Source organism: Vipera berus, assembly GCF_964194415.1.
Source record: "Vipera berus genome assembly, chromosome: 2".
In the NCBI taxonomy this organism is placed as follows: domain Eukaryota; kingdom Metazoa; phylum Chordata; class Lepidosauria; order Squamata; family Viperidae; genus Vipera; species Vipera berus.
The window spans coordinates 89564524-89584200 of record NC_138203.1 but is presented as its reverse complement, the minus strand read 5'-3'; the positions used below and the strand labels follow the sequence as shown (position 1 = coordinate 89584200).

At 38.7% G+C, this 19677-nt stretch overlaps 1 protein-coding gene across 3 annotated transcripts in view; it reads left to right on the top strand.

Annotated features, from left to right (window-relative positions):
- Window positions 1-19677, top strand: part of SUSD1 (sushi domain containing 1) — a 53645-nt gene that overhangs the window by 20359 nt on the left and 13609 nt on the right. For 2 of the 3 annotated variants that reach the window (XM_081317873.1, XM_081317874.1), the window contains exons 7-12: window positions 4540-4631; window positions 7319-7514; window positions 9670-9764; window positions 11269-11455; window positions 12881-12974; window positions 16172-16430. In XM_081317873.1, the coding sequence (XP_081173999.1) occupies window positions 4540-4631; window positions 7319-7514; window positions 9670-9764; window positions 11269-11455; window positions 12881-12974; window positions 16172-16430 (923 nt within the window). Of the gene's footprint in view, window positions 1-4539; window positions 4632-7318; window positions 7515-9669; window positions 9765-11268; window positions 11456-12880; window positions 13028-16171; window positions 16431-19677 lie in introns of those variants that run through there. The other variant, XM_081317875.1, reaches the window with a different exon arrangement.

The following is a 19677-nucleotide window of genomic DNA, read 5'->3' as shown; positions in this document are numbered from 1 at the left end:
TCCCAAACATTTTTACCCCGAAAATCAAACTTTCTGGGGTCCATGATCTTGTGAAAGTTCAGGCACCCATTCTCTGCAAAAGAGGATGGGTGCCTGAACTCGCGCGATATTACGGCACCCAGGAGTTCCATCTCCTCTCCTCTCCTTCAAAGCAGCAGAGAGGAGAAACAGCGGCAGAGAGAGGATTTTTGCAAGGTAAGTGAGTCCGGCACGACAGGGAGGGGAGGGGGAAGCATGCGGTATCTTAGTGGGTCGGGGAGGCCTTTGGGGGCCTGTACATCACTAGGCCCCCCCATGGCCTTCCCCATCCAGAGATACCTCATGTGCACTTAACAAACCGCACGTTTGCCCAAGCATTCGATTAGTGAATACGAGGGAGAAAGCAGGGAATAACAACAACAACAACACGAATTCAAACAGAGAAGCACCTGCAACATAACACCCGGACTTAACAATTGTCAATAAGAAAGACAAAAAAGTCTGGATAGTGGACATGGCAGTGCCTGGAAACAGCAGAATAGACGAGAAAGAACCGGAGAAGATAACAAAATACAAAGACCTACAAATAGAAATAGAAAGACTGTGGCAAACGCAAGCAAGAGTAGTACCAATAGTAATAAGCGTCTTGGGTGCAATCCCAAAACAACTGGAGCACCACTTGAACAGCATTGGCATTAACAAATTCACCATTAGTCAATTGCATGTTGGTTTTTAGTAATGACTTCGTTCGTCTCTAGGTGTTCGCTGATTCGTTGTTTGATTATCTTTTCTAGAATCTTCCCAGGTATTGAGGTCAGGCTGATAGGTCTGTAGTTTCCTGCATCTATTTTTCCCCCTTTTTTGAAGATGGGAAGTACATCAGCTCTTTTCTAGTCCTCTGGTAGTTTCCCAGTGCTCCAGGATCTTTGAAAAATATAGTTCATTGGTTCTGAGATCACATCTGCCAGTTCCTTGAGAACCTTGGGGTGTAGTCCATCGGGTCCTGGTGATTTGGACTTGTCTAGGCTGGACAGGTGCTCACTCACCATTTTATTGCCTATCTTAACCTGTGTTTCTAATTTGTTTTTTTATGGGACTGTTTTTTCCCTTTGTTTAAAGACAGATGCAAAAAATGAGTTAAATAGTTCTGCTTTCTCCCTGTTGCTTGTCACCCTCTTGCCATTTTCTCCCACTAATGGACCAATCATTTCCTTAACTTTTTTTCTTGTTTTTTACATGTTGAAAGAAGCTTTTTTGTTATTTTTGACTTTTGTCGCAAGCCTTAGTTCATTTTGAGCCTTAGCTTTCCTCACTTCATCTTTGCAGGGTTGGGCTATTTGCTGATATTCTGTCTTAGTTATGTGCCCCTTTTCCACTTGTTATACTTTATACTTGTTCTTTTTATCTTTCAATTTATCAGAGAGTTCTTTACGCAGCCATGCTGGTTTCTTTTGACAGCTGTTATTTTTCTTCTTCGTTGGTATTGTGCTAGATTGGGCTTTTATTATCTATCTTTTCAAAATTTCCCAAGCTTCTTGAGTTGTTTTCCCCTTAAGTATTCTCATCCATGGAATCCTTCAAAGCTCTATTGAAATTAGCTCTCTTAAAATCCAAGACTCTAGTTTGTGTTCTGTTGCTTGTGCTTCCATAATGTTGAATTCCAATATTGCATGATCACTTCCCCCCAAGTTTCCTGCGGCTTCAACACCTATCATTTTATCTCTGTTAGTGAGCATTAGATCCAATATGGCTAATCCCCTCAAAGTACGAGATTCTCTCACACGAATTCTTGAGTTACAAATGGAATGGGCAGGCTGCATTACATTCGTAACTCGAGGACTACCTGTATGTTTATGCTTCCATATTGTTCTGAACCAGCCCTCTTCTCGCACCCCTAATCAAAAGAAGAGACTGGAAAGCGTCCAAGGCTAAAAGGCTTCTGCCAAGATTTAATAGTAAACACACAAGAGCTTATCTTCTCAAGCAAAAGAGTTGCTTTCAGCAACCAGCCCCTCCCCAAACACTCCTTTTATAGAGAGCTCAGGGCGTGGTCTCCCTGTGCCTCCTCCCGAGGAGTCCCATAGCCTTCCTTTGTTTGTCCCTGCTCGACTGCCTCCTGCGTCGGGCGTCCTTGAACAGGGCCAGCTGTGGGTCATCATCCTCCGCACTCTCGGGCTCACACAGCTGAGCAGAGGTTCCCGGCTGAGGACTCTGCAAAGTCTCCAAATCATCATCAGCCGGTTCGTTTCCCTCCTCCCCCACATCTGAGTCCTCCGATACATCGGAGCCGGCTGTCGGACCCACAGGCTGACCCTGAGTCACAACACATATTTGATTGTGGATACAGTTTTCTTGTTATCACATTTGTGGCATTTAAAATTAGATGGGGTGTTTTTTATTTTAATATAAAATATACTACATAGTACATTTTCAAATCAGGGTCTGGACCAGGCTTTAAAATTAACATTTTCCCTCTAATTTTGCTGAGATATCAGTTTATGAAGAAAGGAAAAAGAAAATTTCATTTGTTCATTTGTTGCTAATAATTTTAAAAGTACAGGTCACTTAATGGCCATTAGTTTTACAAACAGAATAGGTGCTTATAGGCCGTAAAGCAACCCTAGCCATTGTACACGGTTGCACAGAATCACAAGACTCATGTTGGGTAGTCAGCGTTATAACTTATACTGTGCTGCAGTCACGTGATTTGTGATTTTTTTTTGACCAGTTTCTGGCATTTTTTGGCAGTTTCAGCAAAAAGCATTCATTCAAATTAATGGGTTCACTTAATCATCACAGCATTTGCTTAATAATCACCATGAAAAAGTGACTGAACATTATTTTCAGTCATGTTGGAAGAAATGGTGAATTGAAGACTGCTCAATGAAAAGCTAACTGAAAATTGCAGTGGGATAAAAAGCCAGCACGTAGATCGGCTCTTTATAATTCCTCCCTGGACAAAGAAAGAACTTGAGATCACTCACAAGTGCTCCAAACAGCTTCTTCTTCTGGGGAGACTGTAAGACAATGGTCTCCAGAACTCTAGGAGGCAAGGGAATAGCTATCTTGCTATCTTGCGGTCTGCACCTTTGAACAGACACTGGGTTCACCTACTTCCTGTTCTAATTACTTTCAATGATTGTTTGTTAACTGCTTTTCATATATTAGGAAACTTTAGATCGACAAGTTTAACCATGCTGGGATTGTTAAGTTTCCTTCAGTCCTTAGCAAAATAAGCTTTAAATACAAGTTTAAGGACTATTTTTTTTTCTGGAATAAATAGCAAAAGGATGATTGAAGCTTTGATTTTAGAAAGTTACAAACAATCTAAGGGTCCAGATAAATTTGAAATAAGATTTTGGAATTAATTATAAAAAAATCCTTCCTATAGGAAAATGGTTTTGTTTTGAATTCTTTAAAAAACATAAGAAGATAAGGCTATAAAACCTCACACAATAGAGGGAACTAGAAGGAACTAAAGATTACAATTAAAGAAGAGGAATACTCAAACTTACAAATGCTGAAGGAAGCAAAATATTTTAACATTGGACATATTAAAGGAAATTTTTCAACAATGAAGCCAGAAATTAATTTTAAGAGTTTTTGACTCTATAGAAAATTGTGTTTAAAAGATGCTAGAGAAGAGGAACAAGTGTTACCTGAGATGATTGAGACTGATTTGAAAGTGGATTTAAGAATGACAGACTACAAGGATGATATGGAAAAATGTTACAGTGAACATACAAAAGAAATCAGCTCATGTTTCAATAATTAAAAGGCATATACAAGTAATAACTAAGACAGTCACCTGGCTAACTTTCCTACATTGGATTAACAAAATAAGCTTGTTAAAGCTTTGAAGAATTTTGTGAAAATGGGCAAAGAAAAAAAATTAAAAGATATTACATTATTTAAAGGGACAAAAGATCAAGATTCATATTTATGATGGTTGCAGTCTCCTGGGGCCCATAGGGAAGCTAGATTCACCTAACTATGTTACTAGCTTAACAACTGTAGCGATTCATAGAACAACTGGGGCAAGAAAGGTCATAAAATGTGGCAAAATTCACTGAGCAACAGAAATTTTAGGTTCAATTGTGGTCGTAAGTCGAGAACTATAACTTTTCAGCTTTTAGTAGGCATTTGGTTGGAAGAGTTTAATTAGTAATAATAATCAGTAATAACAGAATACTGAACGAACGGTGTGGTGGCCTAGTTGTGAAGACGCTTGCTTCCCACTTGGAAGGTTGATTGTTTAATCCTAGGTAGCAGCAGATGTTTCTGTCTTAGGGTGCAAAGAAAATAATATCCAATCAATAAATGCTCAGCTCCATCCAATCACCTTGACTCTACCCTGAATTAAAGGACTACAGGGTCATAAAAAGAAGAAAAAAATAACAATACTGGACAAGATAAGGCTTTGATTGCTCTTCTTACATTCTTGCCATTTTAATTTACAATTGGTTAGCAGTACATGATAAAAATAAGAAATTGGGTTGATTAATGACTTTTTCTTAAAAGTTTTCTAAGTAATGTGTATGCTTTTTTTTTGTCTTGTAGAAGTGCAAGACTTTGTTAATGTTACATGGAAAGATCCTTGTGTGTCATGGAAGAGACATTACGGAAGTGCTGGAGTAAATGAAACCTATCAAGTTTGTGAGACATTTGATCTTTTCTGTCTTTAAAAGATAAAATTGTCATTGTTACTTACTAACACTTTATACACTCATACCTACAGACTTTCTACATACAGTATAAACATTTATTAAAATGCTGGTTATATAGGCAAGTAATTTTTTTAAATGAAACTATTTGGATGGCTATAATTTTCTCTAGCTGGGCAATGGATAGCATCGTTCTGCATTCATCGTAAATTTTCTGGAGACAATTGTACTTCTAAACTGGGAGGCTTTGGTAAAAAAAAACCATTTTTAATGTAGATTTACTATCTTGGTCTAGTTTCTTGCTGTCTTCAGAGTTATAAAAATATATCTACATTATAAAACCCTTTAATTTTTTGCCAATTTAATTGCCATGCCCTCACAGAGGGTTACCATGTGGACAGGGACAGCCAACTCGTAGCGGCCAACTCACCACAGCCAACTCGCCACGGGCAACTTGCCCCAAAGACAACTCGCTGTGGGACAAGAATTACACTAATATCAAAGACATGGTGGAATAGAATCATTAAAGAAAGGATGCAAAAGGAGGGACAGAATGAAATGTGAATGACAAAAATTAAAATATTTTCTTTATTTCATCATCATTTTAGCCATTATCTATCTACTGCAGGCTGAAGGCCTCTTCCACATGTTTTCAACCCACAAGGCCTGAGCTTTCTTTTGCTAATTGGGCCTGCAGTACTCTTCGATGTCATCGATCCATCTTGTTTTAGGTCTCTTTCGTGGACACTTTTTATCAAGTGGGATCCATTCTGTGTCTGCATCCACCCGTCCACCCGTCATCAGGTCCACCCGTCATCAGGTCTTCTTGCTATGTGACCAGCCCATTTCCATTTCAATTCTTTTATTTTTTTTATTTTTATTTTATTACATTTATATACCGCCCTTTCCCGAAGGACTCAGGGCGGTTTACAGGGTAATTAAAAACCAAGATACAAAAGTTAAAAACAAGTTTTAAAAAAAATTATATTTGTCCCTGTATAAATAAAACCCCAGTTAAAATAAGATTAATCCTCAGCCTGGGCCAGAGAGCTCAAAGAGCCAGGTCTTCAGGTCCCGGCGGAATGAACGGAGGTCGGGGGCAGTCCTCAGCTCCACTGGCAGCTGGTTCCAAAGGGCAGGCGCCCCCACTGAGAAGGCCCTATCCCTGGGTGTCGTCCGCCGGCAATCTCTTACCGGTGGCACCCTGAGAAGACCCTCCCTGTGGGAGTGCACTGGACGAAGGGAACTTGATGCCGGCAGCAGGTGTTCCCTCAGATATCCCGGACCCAAGCCATTTAGGGCTTTATAGGTCATCACCAGCACCTTGAATCTCACCCGGAGGGCAACCGGAAGCCAATGCATTTCAGCATTTCAACCGTAACACAGTCATTTCCTGAAGGTTTGCCATTTTTCATTGATTTTATGGCACTTGATACTTCCTTCACCAGGATAGCTGGCATTTCCTCTTTTGTAGGTGTTGTTACTTCTGAGTGATCTTGATCTTTGTATAGCTGTGTATAGAATTTTTAAAATTATTTTTAACATTTCCTGTCTTGTTCTGCACACAAAGCCATCTTCACGTTTAGGCTTGCATTTTGCTCTCTTGATCTCTTTGTTTTCTTCAGTTGCCTTTTTCACAAGCTTCATGCTAAACTGACACGTTGCTTCTTGGATACGTTTTCTTATGGTCCTGCAAAGTGAAGTTTCCAGTACTCTACATTGTCCATCATTTTTTTCATTAAATCAATAGTTTAAATCGGTGTCAAATTGCCAGCCCATAGGCTGGACGCGTCACGAAGAAACCGTACCCACCCCATTGCCGGCAATGGGAAAAAAGTTCCGATACATCGCGCAACGTCACGTGACATCACGAGTTTGACATGTCTGGTTTAAATCAATATTTTTTTTAAAAAATATTTTAAATAATTAAATTGAATTGTTAAATTGTCCCATGGCCAGTTGTCCTGTGGCAAGTTGTCCCGCAGTGAGTTGACCGTGACGAGTTGGCCACAGCGAGTTGGCTGCGGGCGAGTTTTCCCATTCCGTGGTAAGAAGGTTCAGTGTCATAAGGTTAGCTCTGGGAGTGATGCCAGCAGGAGTATGAGCTTCTGATACAGTTACCCTTGCTTGTAGGAGCAAAAAAGGAAGGCATGAAGCAAACCCAGTGGTGGGATTCAGCCAGTTCGCACCACTTCAGCAGAAATGGTAGCTAATTCTTTGTTGCCCAGGCCTAGAACGGACTTCCAGAAGCGGCATCCACACAGAGAGAACCGGTTGTTCACGTTTTCAATCCCACTCCCTAGCAAACCCATAGTGATCTTTTGGGCAGATGGTGTGAAAATAGTGACTATGCTTGACAAGGCTGAGAGAATTTGAGAAAGGGGAAGATAGCAAGTGGACAGGGTTAAGCAGATTACAGAAAGAGATGATGAACCTTCATCCATGTATGTACCAAATGTGGAGCCCAACTCAGTGTCACACAATTTAACCGATTGCCGTAACTTTTCTCTTCAAATAACTTTGGGAACCTGTATCGTGATGCTAGTTTTGCAGAACTACAATCTCTAGAATTCTCTGGAGATTTGGAATTGAAATTTTGAAAATATTACATTATAGAGATAGACCGTAGACTCCTGCTTTTTAGAATTTATTTCTCTTTTTTTTCTTGCTAACAGGTTACTGTGTTGATGCTAGGAAATGAACCAAAGGAAATGACAGATATGTTGATCAAGCCTCCTGCCACTGAGCTGGCTGTAAATGTGTGTTTGCAATTACAGCAACACGCAAATTACACTGTGGAAATTATTGCAGACTCCATTAATTTGCTTTTACGGTTGAGAATAGCACACCCAGTAATTCATCCAGTGGTTGGTAGGTTCTGTACTTCTAGAAGATATTAACATTAGTAATAAATAGAAAATGTGTCTTAAATTATTATTGTGGAACACAAACTACTCTTCCAGATCTTGGGATAATGAGAAAGAAAAGGAAGTTCAGGTTTTCCCCATTATATTGCACTGATGTTGATACTTCTCTCAGGGGGAAAAATGTTTGTGTTGTGTAGAAATTTGATTCTGAAATGTACATACAATGACACAAAGTGGTTTAGAAGCAAATAGGTAAAGGAAGCAGCCTGGGAGGGAGCAGAACCCATGCTCTTAAATTTGTATGTAAAAGATGATCTCATATTTCATTTTTTTACATACCTGTGCAATTTGGGACAGTTTTAAATAATTAATTGCCTTGGAAAATTGAAGTCTATGTCTCTTAGAGAGCTTTAGATTCTATTTCTAAGGCTATAATTTCTAGAGTTCTTTGGGAAATGGTAGCAACTATTCCATCAATTCATTTGTAGCATGAATATTTCCTAAGATAATTTTGAAGGGAAAAAAAGCTTTGTGAACGTGACAAGAATCACATAACAAGGTTTATTAATATAGTGTTTCCAAATAACCCAGATATTGTCGTGCAATTCTATCACTTCTGGAGGATACCAAATAAGATTTAGCAAGCAACACTGTTTCTGTTTAAAGAACATGAACATTTTTTACTAACAAAATTAAAAGTTAAATGTAACGTTTGCATTTAATCATGCTTTACTCCTGTGATTTGCCATTGACTTGGATGTTTTCTCAACTTTCCAATGCATGCTGTAGACCTGGTACATCTTGGTAATCTCCTATCCTGGTATTAACCCATGTCCAGTGCTTTTCAAGATCAACCAAGATTAATTAGCTAGGTGGTACTTAGTTTGGCTGAAATATGCTATAGAATTTACAGTGCAAAATTGGGTAGTGAATTGTGGAGTTCTTGGTGTTCTCTGAAACTGGTTGTTTGCTTGAAGACATTTTATTATCCAGCTAGGTAACATCTTCAGTGACTATGGGCTTTGCTCTCTATTTAGATATTTATGCAAAAAGAATAGTTGTTCCTTGATGCAAGTTTGCTTACATACAAATTTCTCTCATTTGCATGCTTTCTGAAGCATTTGATGCTCATATGTGGTTCTAAAAAAAGAGATTATCTAACTTAATATTAAACCGTGCAATCCTTGATATTGTCTAAGCCTGCAAGGTTGTTTGCTTGCAGAAAATGTGCAAATGGGAGAAATTCTCTTCTCTTCTCTTCTCTTCTCTTCTCTTCTCTTCTCTTCTCTTCTCTTCTCTTCTCTTCTCTTCTCTTCTCCTCTCCTCTCCTCTCCTCTCCTCTCCTCTCCTCTCCTCTCCTCTCCTCTCCTTTTTCTTGTCTATTGAATGGTGAATTGTTAATCAGTGATTAATTTAATGCAATCACTTAATGCATTAAATCAACCCATTAATTTAATGTAAGAACTAAAATTTGTGGTCAACTTTCAATGAGTGAATGGAACTAGAATTAAAAAGTTACTTGATAGCTGTGGATTGAAAAGAAATCTTGAGAAATTGCAAAGTTAAAGCACTATGCACAACAATAATGAAGTAATGACGCTTCAATGAAGTTAGAATTGGGACTTGAACGAGAAGAGGATCATGTAAGAGATTTACTTAAAAAACAAGTACTACTTCTGATCAGGAACCAAATATTCAGAATATGATTTAGAGAGGGAAAAGAGCATTTCAAATATTGGATCAAAACTTACATTCACAGAAAGGCTGAGAAAACCGTAGAGCAAAACAAAGCAAATAGGACTGGAGGATAATATACTGTATGTGGTATTTAGAGACAGGAAGGGCAGTTCCTTTTGATCCAGAAATAATCAGGTAAGATAAGCAGCTAATAGGGAATGTCTTGGCTAGAATTTTGGGAATTATATTTCAGTAACATCTTCTCTGCACTTCAGTGTTTTGATCTGAAAAGACATATGAGAATCATGAAGAGTAGCTCTAACTTACCAATTGTTTTGACCTAAGGCCTAATGCAATATCTTTATTAATAAATATCTTTATTAATAAATAAAGATATTAATAAATAATATTAATAAATAATTCCAATAAAAATAAGATTTGTATTTAGTTTCAGTGTCTTCTCCTTCCCTTTTTCTTTCCAGAAAAGACCGTATTCAACAACATTTCCATATTTAATGACACCTGTATTAAATGGCAGAGAGTCCCAGGAAGAACACAGTCTGAGGAAACCTACCTAGTAAGTTAGGCGCAGTTGTAATCGAATGGAAAATCATGGAAAAGCTCTGAGAAATACTTTTTTCACACATCTTTTGACGGTGACGTTGTTGTCTGAAATATACAGACTGGCCCATTATCTCTTCAGATTCATAGGCTTTGTTGATTTTGGTAGCTCTTTAGCTGCCTCTTCAGAAGTTGAAGGGGAAATACAGGTAGTCCTTGACATACAACTTTAATGGAGCCTGCCTGTTACGGTTGTATGTTGTTACAGTCATAAATTGGGTTGTTATGTGATAATTTTGTGACCTTTTTTACAGTGATTGTTAAATGAACACAAGTGTCTTTAAGCAAACCACACTATGGTGTGATTTGATGGCAAAACCTCATAAAGACATAGGCGCATGACTGCAGGTTTCTGCAAATACCAAGCAGAAGTGTAGTCACATGGGAGATGGGGGCAACCATCAGAATCAAGTCATAACTTCCTTTTCCTACGTCCGTCAAAACTTCAAAGAGTTGCTAAGTGACCAGTCATAAGTTGAGAACTCGTAGGAGTAATGTAGATTTATTTAAGGAAAGACATTTCATTTTGACTGAAGTCTTTTTCGTCCAATAGCATATTACAAGTATTCTTACATCTATTATGAAAAACTATTATGTTATGCCTTTTTCCTTCATAGATTGTGATAAATTGTATCAAGATTTGTATAGCCCTATAAGGTATAAAGCAGGGGCCCTTCAGTTGTTGCAGAACTACAGATCCCAATAGCACCCGCCAGCCTTTAAAGAACAAGACTATCTCTTGACACAGAAACATGTGAAGGGGGGAATGGAGTGGCCTTGTGTGCTTTCTGGGTCTGGTGAATAATTTGCACATGCAGCCTTTAACTTGCTCATGCATGCATATCATGGATTGTGAAATTGATCTCTTTACTTTTTCCTCTCTGCCTGGCAAATTGTTCTTACCAGAAGTCTGAACAAATCACTTTCAAGAATTTTGAAATAAGGCCCAAGGCATGGATTATTTATTAATCAAGAGCCATGGTGGTGCAGTGGTTAGAGTACAATATTGCAGGCTAACTCTGCCCACTGCCAGGAGTTTGATCCTGACCGGCTCAAGGTTAACTCAGCCTTTCATTCTTCCAGGGTCGGTAAAATGAGGACCTAGATTGTTTGGGGCAATATGTTAACTCTATAAATCTGTTAGAGAGGGCTGTACAGCACTATGAAGAGGTATATTGGTCTAAGTGCTATTGCTATCTAGTTTGGCCCTGTCTTCCTCAATCCATACCTTCCAGATGATTTGGAATGATCCATGTTGGCTGGGGATTGTAGTCCCAATTGATCAGGAAGCATCAGGTTACGGAAAGCTTCTTACCCATCATGCCTTGTATGCAATTTTTCTTAAATTAGACATTTTTTCAGTACACTTATATTTAGACTGTCCATTAGTGTCCTACCTGTTTAATTCACAGTATAATCCACAGTGTCAGATATGTTTAATGATGCATTTCTTGTTACAGATTCACCTAGTGGGTCTACGCTGGTATCAGGAGGATTTCAGTCATAAAATGATTCTTAACTTTACCACAAATTCATGGAATCCAGAATTGTGCCTCAATTTATCTTCAGGCAGCAATTACACTGTAAATATCTCCACTGCTGACCTAAATCATAGTGTCCCCCTCCATTTGAGCATCCCATTAGCAGGTAATGCCTCGATTTGCACTTTCCCCCTTTTTTTTCTTATCCCAAGGTTGTTCCTTCAGTATGAGAATCTACAGCAACTGAATATACTTGACATTCTTCAGAGCCCTGCTTCCATGTTTGATTAAATAATTTTATACACAGTCAAATTTTCAATATTTCTGCACAAATAAGACCTCAAACATGACCTGTTCTCACCAGGAATCTTATTTGTACATAAGCAAGGTAGAAGATCTTTAAAAGTTAATAAAAGTGGAGCGTTATTGCTGAACAGTCCTTCCTCCAGTGGCTCTTCATCTCTTATTAATATTGAGTCTTTCTAGAGTGCCCTATGGATAAAATTTATTAACATAAAACATAATTAACATAATTAATAACATAATTATTAACATAAAACATGGCCTGGGTCCGGGGTATTTGAGGGAACACCTGCTGCCGGCATCAAATGCCCTTCGCCCAGTGCGCTCCCACAGGGAGGGTCTGCTCAGGGTCCCACCGGTAAGAGATTGCCGGCGGGTGACACCCAGGGATAGGGCCTTCTCAGTGGGGGCGCCTGCCCTCTGGAACCAGCTGCCAGTGGAGCTGAGGACTGCCCCCGACCTCCGATCATTCCGCCGGGGCCTGAAGACTTGGCTCTTCGAGCTCTCGGGCCCAGGCTGAGGAGTAATTTATTTTAATCGGGGTTTTAATTGTACAGGGTTAGTTTAATCTTTTTTTAAATTGGTTTTAACTTTTGTATTGTTGGTTTTTTAACTCCCTGTAAACCGCCCTGAGTCCTCAGGGAAAGGGCGGTATATAAATGTAATAAAATAAATAAATAAATAAATAAATAAATAATGGTGGTCAGTAATTTATTTATAGGACAAGGACCAAATAATGATAAAATGCATACTGGCAGCATTTTATGTACTAAGAAAGGTATATAAAACATTACTGATTGCTCTCTCCCAATGTCAAATGTAATTTACACCTGTTTGGGTTTTTTTTAAAGCTTTGGGACAATGGGAAAACTTCTGGTCGAGGAGAAATATTCATCATTTTTTTCCTTCAGATAGAGTTTAAGGACTGAGGTTTGGGGCCTTTTATGAGGAGATGAGCATTTTGGGAGAATAGACAGTAGTTGCCAAAAGTGCTGGCAGGCTAGGCTTTTTCAGCCAGCAGATTAAAAAAAATGGCTTTAAAAAAAATCTTTTGGTGTAGAGTCGACTAATCTCATTTTTATAAATAAAGCTGAATTTTCTCTTAACGGTATTTTTGTTCTATTTTATTGTTGCCAGATCTGGTATGATTTAATTTTGCTGCTTGCAAGTTGCTTTGGATTCCTAATGAAGAAGTGTGTGAAATTTTAAAAAGAATGAATGAATCAGTGCTGAAGGAATAAATTTTTAAAAATGCTATAATAATAAGGACCGTGTATTTCTTTTTTAGATCCACCATCGCCACAAGTAGAATTCAGGTCAGCACAAGACTTTATACCATTATTGAGCTTTCTGAAAGCTGAAGGAAGAAACGGTCCAATCAGGTCTCTGGCTTTTACGCTACATATTTCAGACACCCAACAACACTTACTTCCATGTAATTGTTTTGGTTTGGTTTTTTTAATGTTACTTGCTTTGATTATTTTGTTTCCTCTTCTTTCAAATATCACTATCGTTCAAGGAAGTGTTAAATCCGCAACTTAGCAACCTTTCATTTAATGACCTTTTGAAGTTACAATGGCACTGAAAAAAGTGACCTGTTTTTCACATTTACAACCATTGCAGCTTCCCTATGTTTACGTGACCAAAATTTGGGTTTTGGGCAACTGGCCTGTATTTTTGACCGTCGCCCTGTCCCAGAGTTTGGTAAGCTTCCCAGCTGACGTCCGACAACCAAAGTCAGTGGGGGGAATCAGGTTCACCAAACATCTGTGCTACTAACTTAACAAGCACAATGATTCACTTAACAACTGTGGCAAGAAAGGCCATAAAGTGGGACAAAAGTCACGTCACAACAACCTTGCTTAGCAGTAGAAATTTTGGGCTCAATTGTGGTCGTGAGCCGAGGACCACCTGCATAAGGCACAGGAACAGATTTGTTCCTCTTGCATACGGATTGCTGTTTAACATCCCGCAGTCCAGAGATGCATACAAGATCATTTTTGTTGGTTAATTCAGTTGACACTTGAGTTTTTGTTCAGAGGCAGGTAGGAACTTTCATTTCTCACCATAGTCGGAAACATTGATTCTGGGAAGCTTTTGAAGATAAGCAGCACTGATCATTTAATTTGCGTTCAGGAAGCTGTTTGATTTGGAAAAGAGAGGAGTGTCTCCCCATTCATAATTCCATTTGAAGGCCTTAGATATGGGCTGTCCAGCCTCAGTGTAATTGCATGAAGTCTGGGCAGCGTTCAAAAAAGAAGGGCTGTTTTCTGTGAGGTGTTGTTGAAATGGGTAAGCTGGCATCATCGTCTCAGAATGCTTCTTAGCAGTGCTGGCTACCGGATTAAGGGCAAGGTTGCTTCTTGCAAAAGTGGATGTAGGGAGTTTAATCTTGAGGTTCATAATTGATTTGATCCTTTTACTTTTAATCTTTTATGTTTATTTAATATATAAAATACAAAGAAAAATAGAAATAAGAAATTAGGGAAAGGAAAAAAGAGAGAGGGAGAGAAAAAAGGTGAGATACAAAGGGCAAAAAACCCCACATTGACTTCCAACTCTTTTTAGCACAATATAAGATTAAAAATGATCCAGCCTCAACTTTTTGCTTTTACACATTAGTACAGAGGTCCCCAACCTTTTGGACACCAGGGACTGGTTTTGTGGAGAGAGGTTTTTCCAGGGACCGGAGGGGGTGTGGTTTTGTGTGCTGCTTGTTTGTGCGGCCCGGTTGCTAGCATGCCACGGCCTGGTACTGGTCCACGGACTGGGGGTTGGGGACCCCTGCATTAGTATATAACTAGCCATTTCCATAACGACAAAGCTATCTAATCGACAAAACTAAAGTCAAAATTTCATTTTTAATTTCACCACAAGCCCAAAATCCAGAAGTGATATACAGGTGAAAAAAGTACTTAAATATATTCTCCTCTTTGAATAAAACGATCAGTGTAATCATTCCTGCTTTATCTTCCTTGCTATGGAAATAGTGTGTATTTCTGTTTGCACCTAACAATCTTTGTGAACTATCACTGTTTTTATTAACAAGGTTCACTGTATCCTTTCAGATTCGTTGACCTTACAGGGAAAAATGCTCTTTTTTTCTTCTTACCCTTTTTAAATGGCTAAACTTTTCTTTAAGCACATTTCTGAAATCAAAATTTTCTAATGCATCTTTTTCTTTAGCTTCTTAATTGATTTGATGCTTAATCTCCTCGGTCTGTGTCCAAAATTGTAGCCATCACATGTTAAGCATCACTGAGGGACCAAGTACTCCAGCCTTCAGTTAAGGGTTAGGCCAGGGGTAGGCAACCTTGGCTCCTTTATGACTCGTGGACTTCAACTCCCAGAATTCCTGAGCCAGCCACGCTGAGGGGAAAGGGAGAGGTTTCCAAGCTGAGCCATGCTGGCTCAGGAATTCTGGGAGTTGAAGTCCACGAGTCATAAAAGAGCCAAGGTTGCCTACCCATGGGTTAGGCCTTCAGAACAGAGAGATGGCTTGTATTTCCGTTTGGACACTTTAAATGCATTACGCAAAATAGATATCCAGTAATATGTGAGCTTCTGTAGCCCAGGGCCTTTCCAAGTGAACATTCTACAATTATTTGTTCTTTGCAAATCCTTAATTGGTTTTCATTAGTACAGACAATCCTCAGCTTACAACAGTTCGTTTAGTAACCATTCAAAGTTATAACGGCACTGAAAAATGTGACTCATGACCATTTTTTTCACAGTTATGACCTTTGCAGCATCCCCATGATCATGTGATCAAAATTCAGATGCTTGGCAACTGGTTTATACTTACGACCGTTGCTATATCCCAAGGTCGTGGGATCACCTTTTATGACCTTCTGATGAGCAAAGTCAATGGGGAAGCCAGAGTCACTTAACAACTGGGTTACTAACCTATCACCCGCAGGGATTCACTTAACAACTGTCACAAGAAAGGTCGTAAAATGGAGAACATTCACTTAACAAATGTCTCATGTAACAACAGTAATTTTGGGCTCAATTGTGATCGTAAGTCTTGGACTACATGTATTGGTCAGGTGGTTAAGGATTTTAGATTGCTTTACTAGAATATTATCTACTGTTCTATTACTTGCAGTTTTATATACCCCAGGGGTGTCAAACTTCTGGCCCATGGGCCGGACACGTCATCCGGAAGCCACGCGCACCCCATTGCTGGCAATGGCGAAAAGGCTCCGATATGTTGTGTGACATCACGTGACGTCGCATGTTTGACACGTCTGATATATCCACACTTAAAAAAAAGAGAATGCAACCTGATATCCACAATAGAGTTTTTCGTATGTTCATACGTTTTCGCTTGTGTTTGTTACTTTGCACATGCACAAAAGGCAGATGGCTTTTGTTTGTGTAGTAAGTACATTTAGTCAAGCTATTATTGTCTCTTGTGGCTAGGGCTGGAATGCGGCCCTTGCACATAAGATGGATCAGGTGTACACAAACCATTTAATGTTGGCCATCTGAACAATCTTGAAGAAAGTCAGCAAAATCCAGTAGCAATAAAAACAGTTCTTAGCATGACTTGATGCTTTTATCTTCGTATTTCTAGTTCCTACCAAGCGATTGTCATTCCTGGGATTCCACTCTGCAACTTTAATTGCTACTCCTTGACCAACCTCTCTTACTTCAGCAAAAGTTCAGAATCTGATAGCTATGTGACAGCTGAATTCCCTGCCAAGAGCATTCCTGAGAACAGGTTGAGCTTTGTTCCTGGAGACCGACTGTATTATGGAGGATTTTACAACGCTCCCTTGAAACCAAGCAAAGCCTATTGTATTGTACTTAAGACTGTCAGCAAGTGGAACGGGGTAAGAATATGGTTAAAATCCTTCCCATTCTTTTGCTCCATTTATATTTGCATTTCAACAGATTCCGGGACAGCTGGCAAAATAGACGTTGGTAATGAAATAAATTGAAAACAAACGCTTTCAAACATGACCATGCCAAAAAGAGTACAATAGTATTTAGAAGAATGCAAAACAATTGAAACAATTTACGGAGGATAAGAAAGTCTGAGAATATAGAAAGATATTTACCTATCTCTTTTAAATTTTTAGGGACGTGGTGGCTCAGTGGGTTAGGACATTAAGCTTGTCAATCAGAAGGTCGGCAGTTTGGCGGGTCGAATCCCGAGTGCCGCGTAACAGAGTGAGCGCCTGTTACTCGTCCCAGTTTCTGCCAACCTAGCAGTTCGAAAGCACGTAAAAATGCAAGTAGGAAAATAGGGACCACTACGGTGGGAAGGTAACAGCGTTCCGTGCGCCTTTGGCGTCTAGTCATGCCGGCCACATGACCACGGAGACGTCTTCGGACAAGTGCTGGCTCTTCGGCTTTGAAACAGAGATGAGCACTGGCCCCTAGAGTTGGAAACAACTAGCATGCATGTGCGGGGGAACCTTTACATTTACCTTTACCTTTAAATTTTTAAAAATTTCAGTTAAATTGAAATGATATTAGCTCAAGGAGCACTGCCACAGCCACAGGTTGAGGGACCGGACATATCCCCAATGTTTGCAACGCCATCATAACTTCAAATGGTCACCGAATGAGGTAGTTGGTAAATGAAGTGAATTTTTTTTAAAAAAAATCAATAATTAGAGTATGACCGCCAAATGGATCACCAATCAAACCGTCAATCCCAGCATCCTTAAGACTCTGAATATATTTCCTGTCAGGGATGTGCGGGAGGAAGAGCAGGGCCATGTTTCTCCCCCCATTTTATAAGACCTCTCCCCTATCCCTCAAAGTCAAATTTAGATGATATTGAATTGATCAGTTAGTCAACTCGATATATTGGGATATTGTATTGACCGGTTTGTATTATTTCCTTATTTTGGTAAATAAATAAATAAATAAATTCAGAAGTAGAGGGCAGGAAATGCGATGCAACCTGTTTTTAAGATTCCAGATAGAGATCATGTGTGTGTGATCAAGTAAGATTGTTTCCAAAGTTACCGTATTTTCTGGCGTATAAGACGACTTTTTAACCCATGAAAATCTTCTCAAAAGTCAGGGGTCATCTTATACGCCGGGTGCTGAAACTTTAGGGACAGGTCTGGCTGGAAAACCTGGAGCGGATCTTCCATTTAGTCTGCGCAGGGAAAGCGGGACCAATTGGAGAAGAAGCTGCAGTCTGTGATTTTTTACAGGCTGGGGTCTGGGCGTCTTTCCTTCTAAAGTTGAAGAGCAGCTGCAGTCTATCCCAACTTGAAAGACAGGTGGGGAATGCAGTAGTCAGAGCAGCTGCTTAGCTCTAAGGACACATTTGACTCAGGAACTGGGCGGGCTGGCTGGAAAACCTGGAGCAGATCTCCCATTTGGGAAAGCTTTAGAGTGAATTAGGAAAAGTTTAATCCACTTGCACTGTTTTATGTTTACATGTTTGATGACAAACAGCCTTATGTTTATAAGTGACAGTTTTCCTACTAAGTACCTGCATGTCATAAGCATTTGAATTAAAATTACCATATTAAAATCAAATCTGATGTTTTTTTAATTTTTATTTGGTGTGCGTTGGAAGAGGGGTAGTCTTATACGGCGAGTATAGCCCAAACCCTATAATTTAACAGCAAATGTAGGGGGTCGTCTTATACGCCCAGTCGTCTTATACACTGGAAAATACGGTATTTTATAGAGGGAAAAAAAAGAAGCTCAATGATCAACACATTTATGATGGTAGGTGTAGTTCTTCACTTGTCATCTACCTCATTCAGTGACCGTTTGAAGTTGTGATGCAGCTGGAAAAGTAAGTTTATGATCGGTCCTCATAATATTCCTGTGATCGCCTTTCAGGCATTTTGCAACTGACATAGGTTTACGACAGTTGCAGTATTCTGCAGTCACATGATCATTGCAAAATACTGAGCGTTTTGCAACTGGCACACCTTTTAAAAAAAAGATTTTTATTGATTTCCCCCCATACATTCAATAGTATCTATTCAACAAACATGCAGTCTGAGTTTACATTCGCTAATACATATTTAGTTCCTAATCCTTTATTCTTTCCTCAAAGCTTCGATAAAATAAGTCCCAAGTTTGATAATATTTCGTTTCTTCTTTTTCCTTCAGCCTCACAGTCAGTCTATCTCCATGCATTCTAATATTTTTTTAATTATTTCTTCATCTGATGGTATTTTTTCATTTTTTCCAATACTGCGCAAATATAATTCTTGCCGCTGTCGAAACATGCAAAGTCAAATATATGCTTTGTTTATCGGTCTTTTCTGGCATTATACCTAATAAAAAAAGTTCAGGTTTAAAATCTTTGGGTTCTCCCAGCATGTTTTCTAGCCAGGCATGTACTGTATCTTTTTCCAATAACTCTTTGCTTTGGCACATGTCCACCAAACATGGTAATAAGTGCCTGACTTACGTTTGCATTTCCAACATCTATCTGACATATTTTTAAACATTTTTGCTAGCCTTGCAGGAGTCTATAAAACATTTTATATAAATTTTCTTTATAAGAAGTTGACATTGTCAGTTTATAATTTCTTTCCCACAAATTTTGCCATTTTTCTAATTCTATATTGTATACAATTTTTTTGCCTATCTTATCATTGTTTCTTTAACTCGTTTGCTTTCCATTTTCAAAGTTAATAGAAAATTATAAATTTTCTTAATTAGTTTCTCATCAGAATATGAGAATAGTAATATCTTATCAAAGTTTGCTCTTTGTAAAATCCATACAGTTTAACATCTTTATCATATCTAACTTGCATTTGTAAATGTGCCCACCATGATAAATTGATACCCTGATTTTCCATTTCTTGTTTAGATTTTAAATTCCCTTCAGAGTTTAGAAAATCTGTATGTCCAGATTTTTTCAAAATCAACTAAATTTAGGTGTACAAATGCTTCCATTGTTGAAAGCCACCCTGGAATTTTCAGATAATTTTACATTTTATTTTTCCCCCATGTTGTTAATAATGCATTTCTTATATAGTGATTTTGAAAGTATTTATGAATTTTATTTTTCCTGTACCATAAGAAAGCATCCACCCCAATTAAGAATTATCCATTCTTTTACCCATGTTAATACAGATGATTGATAAT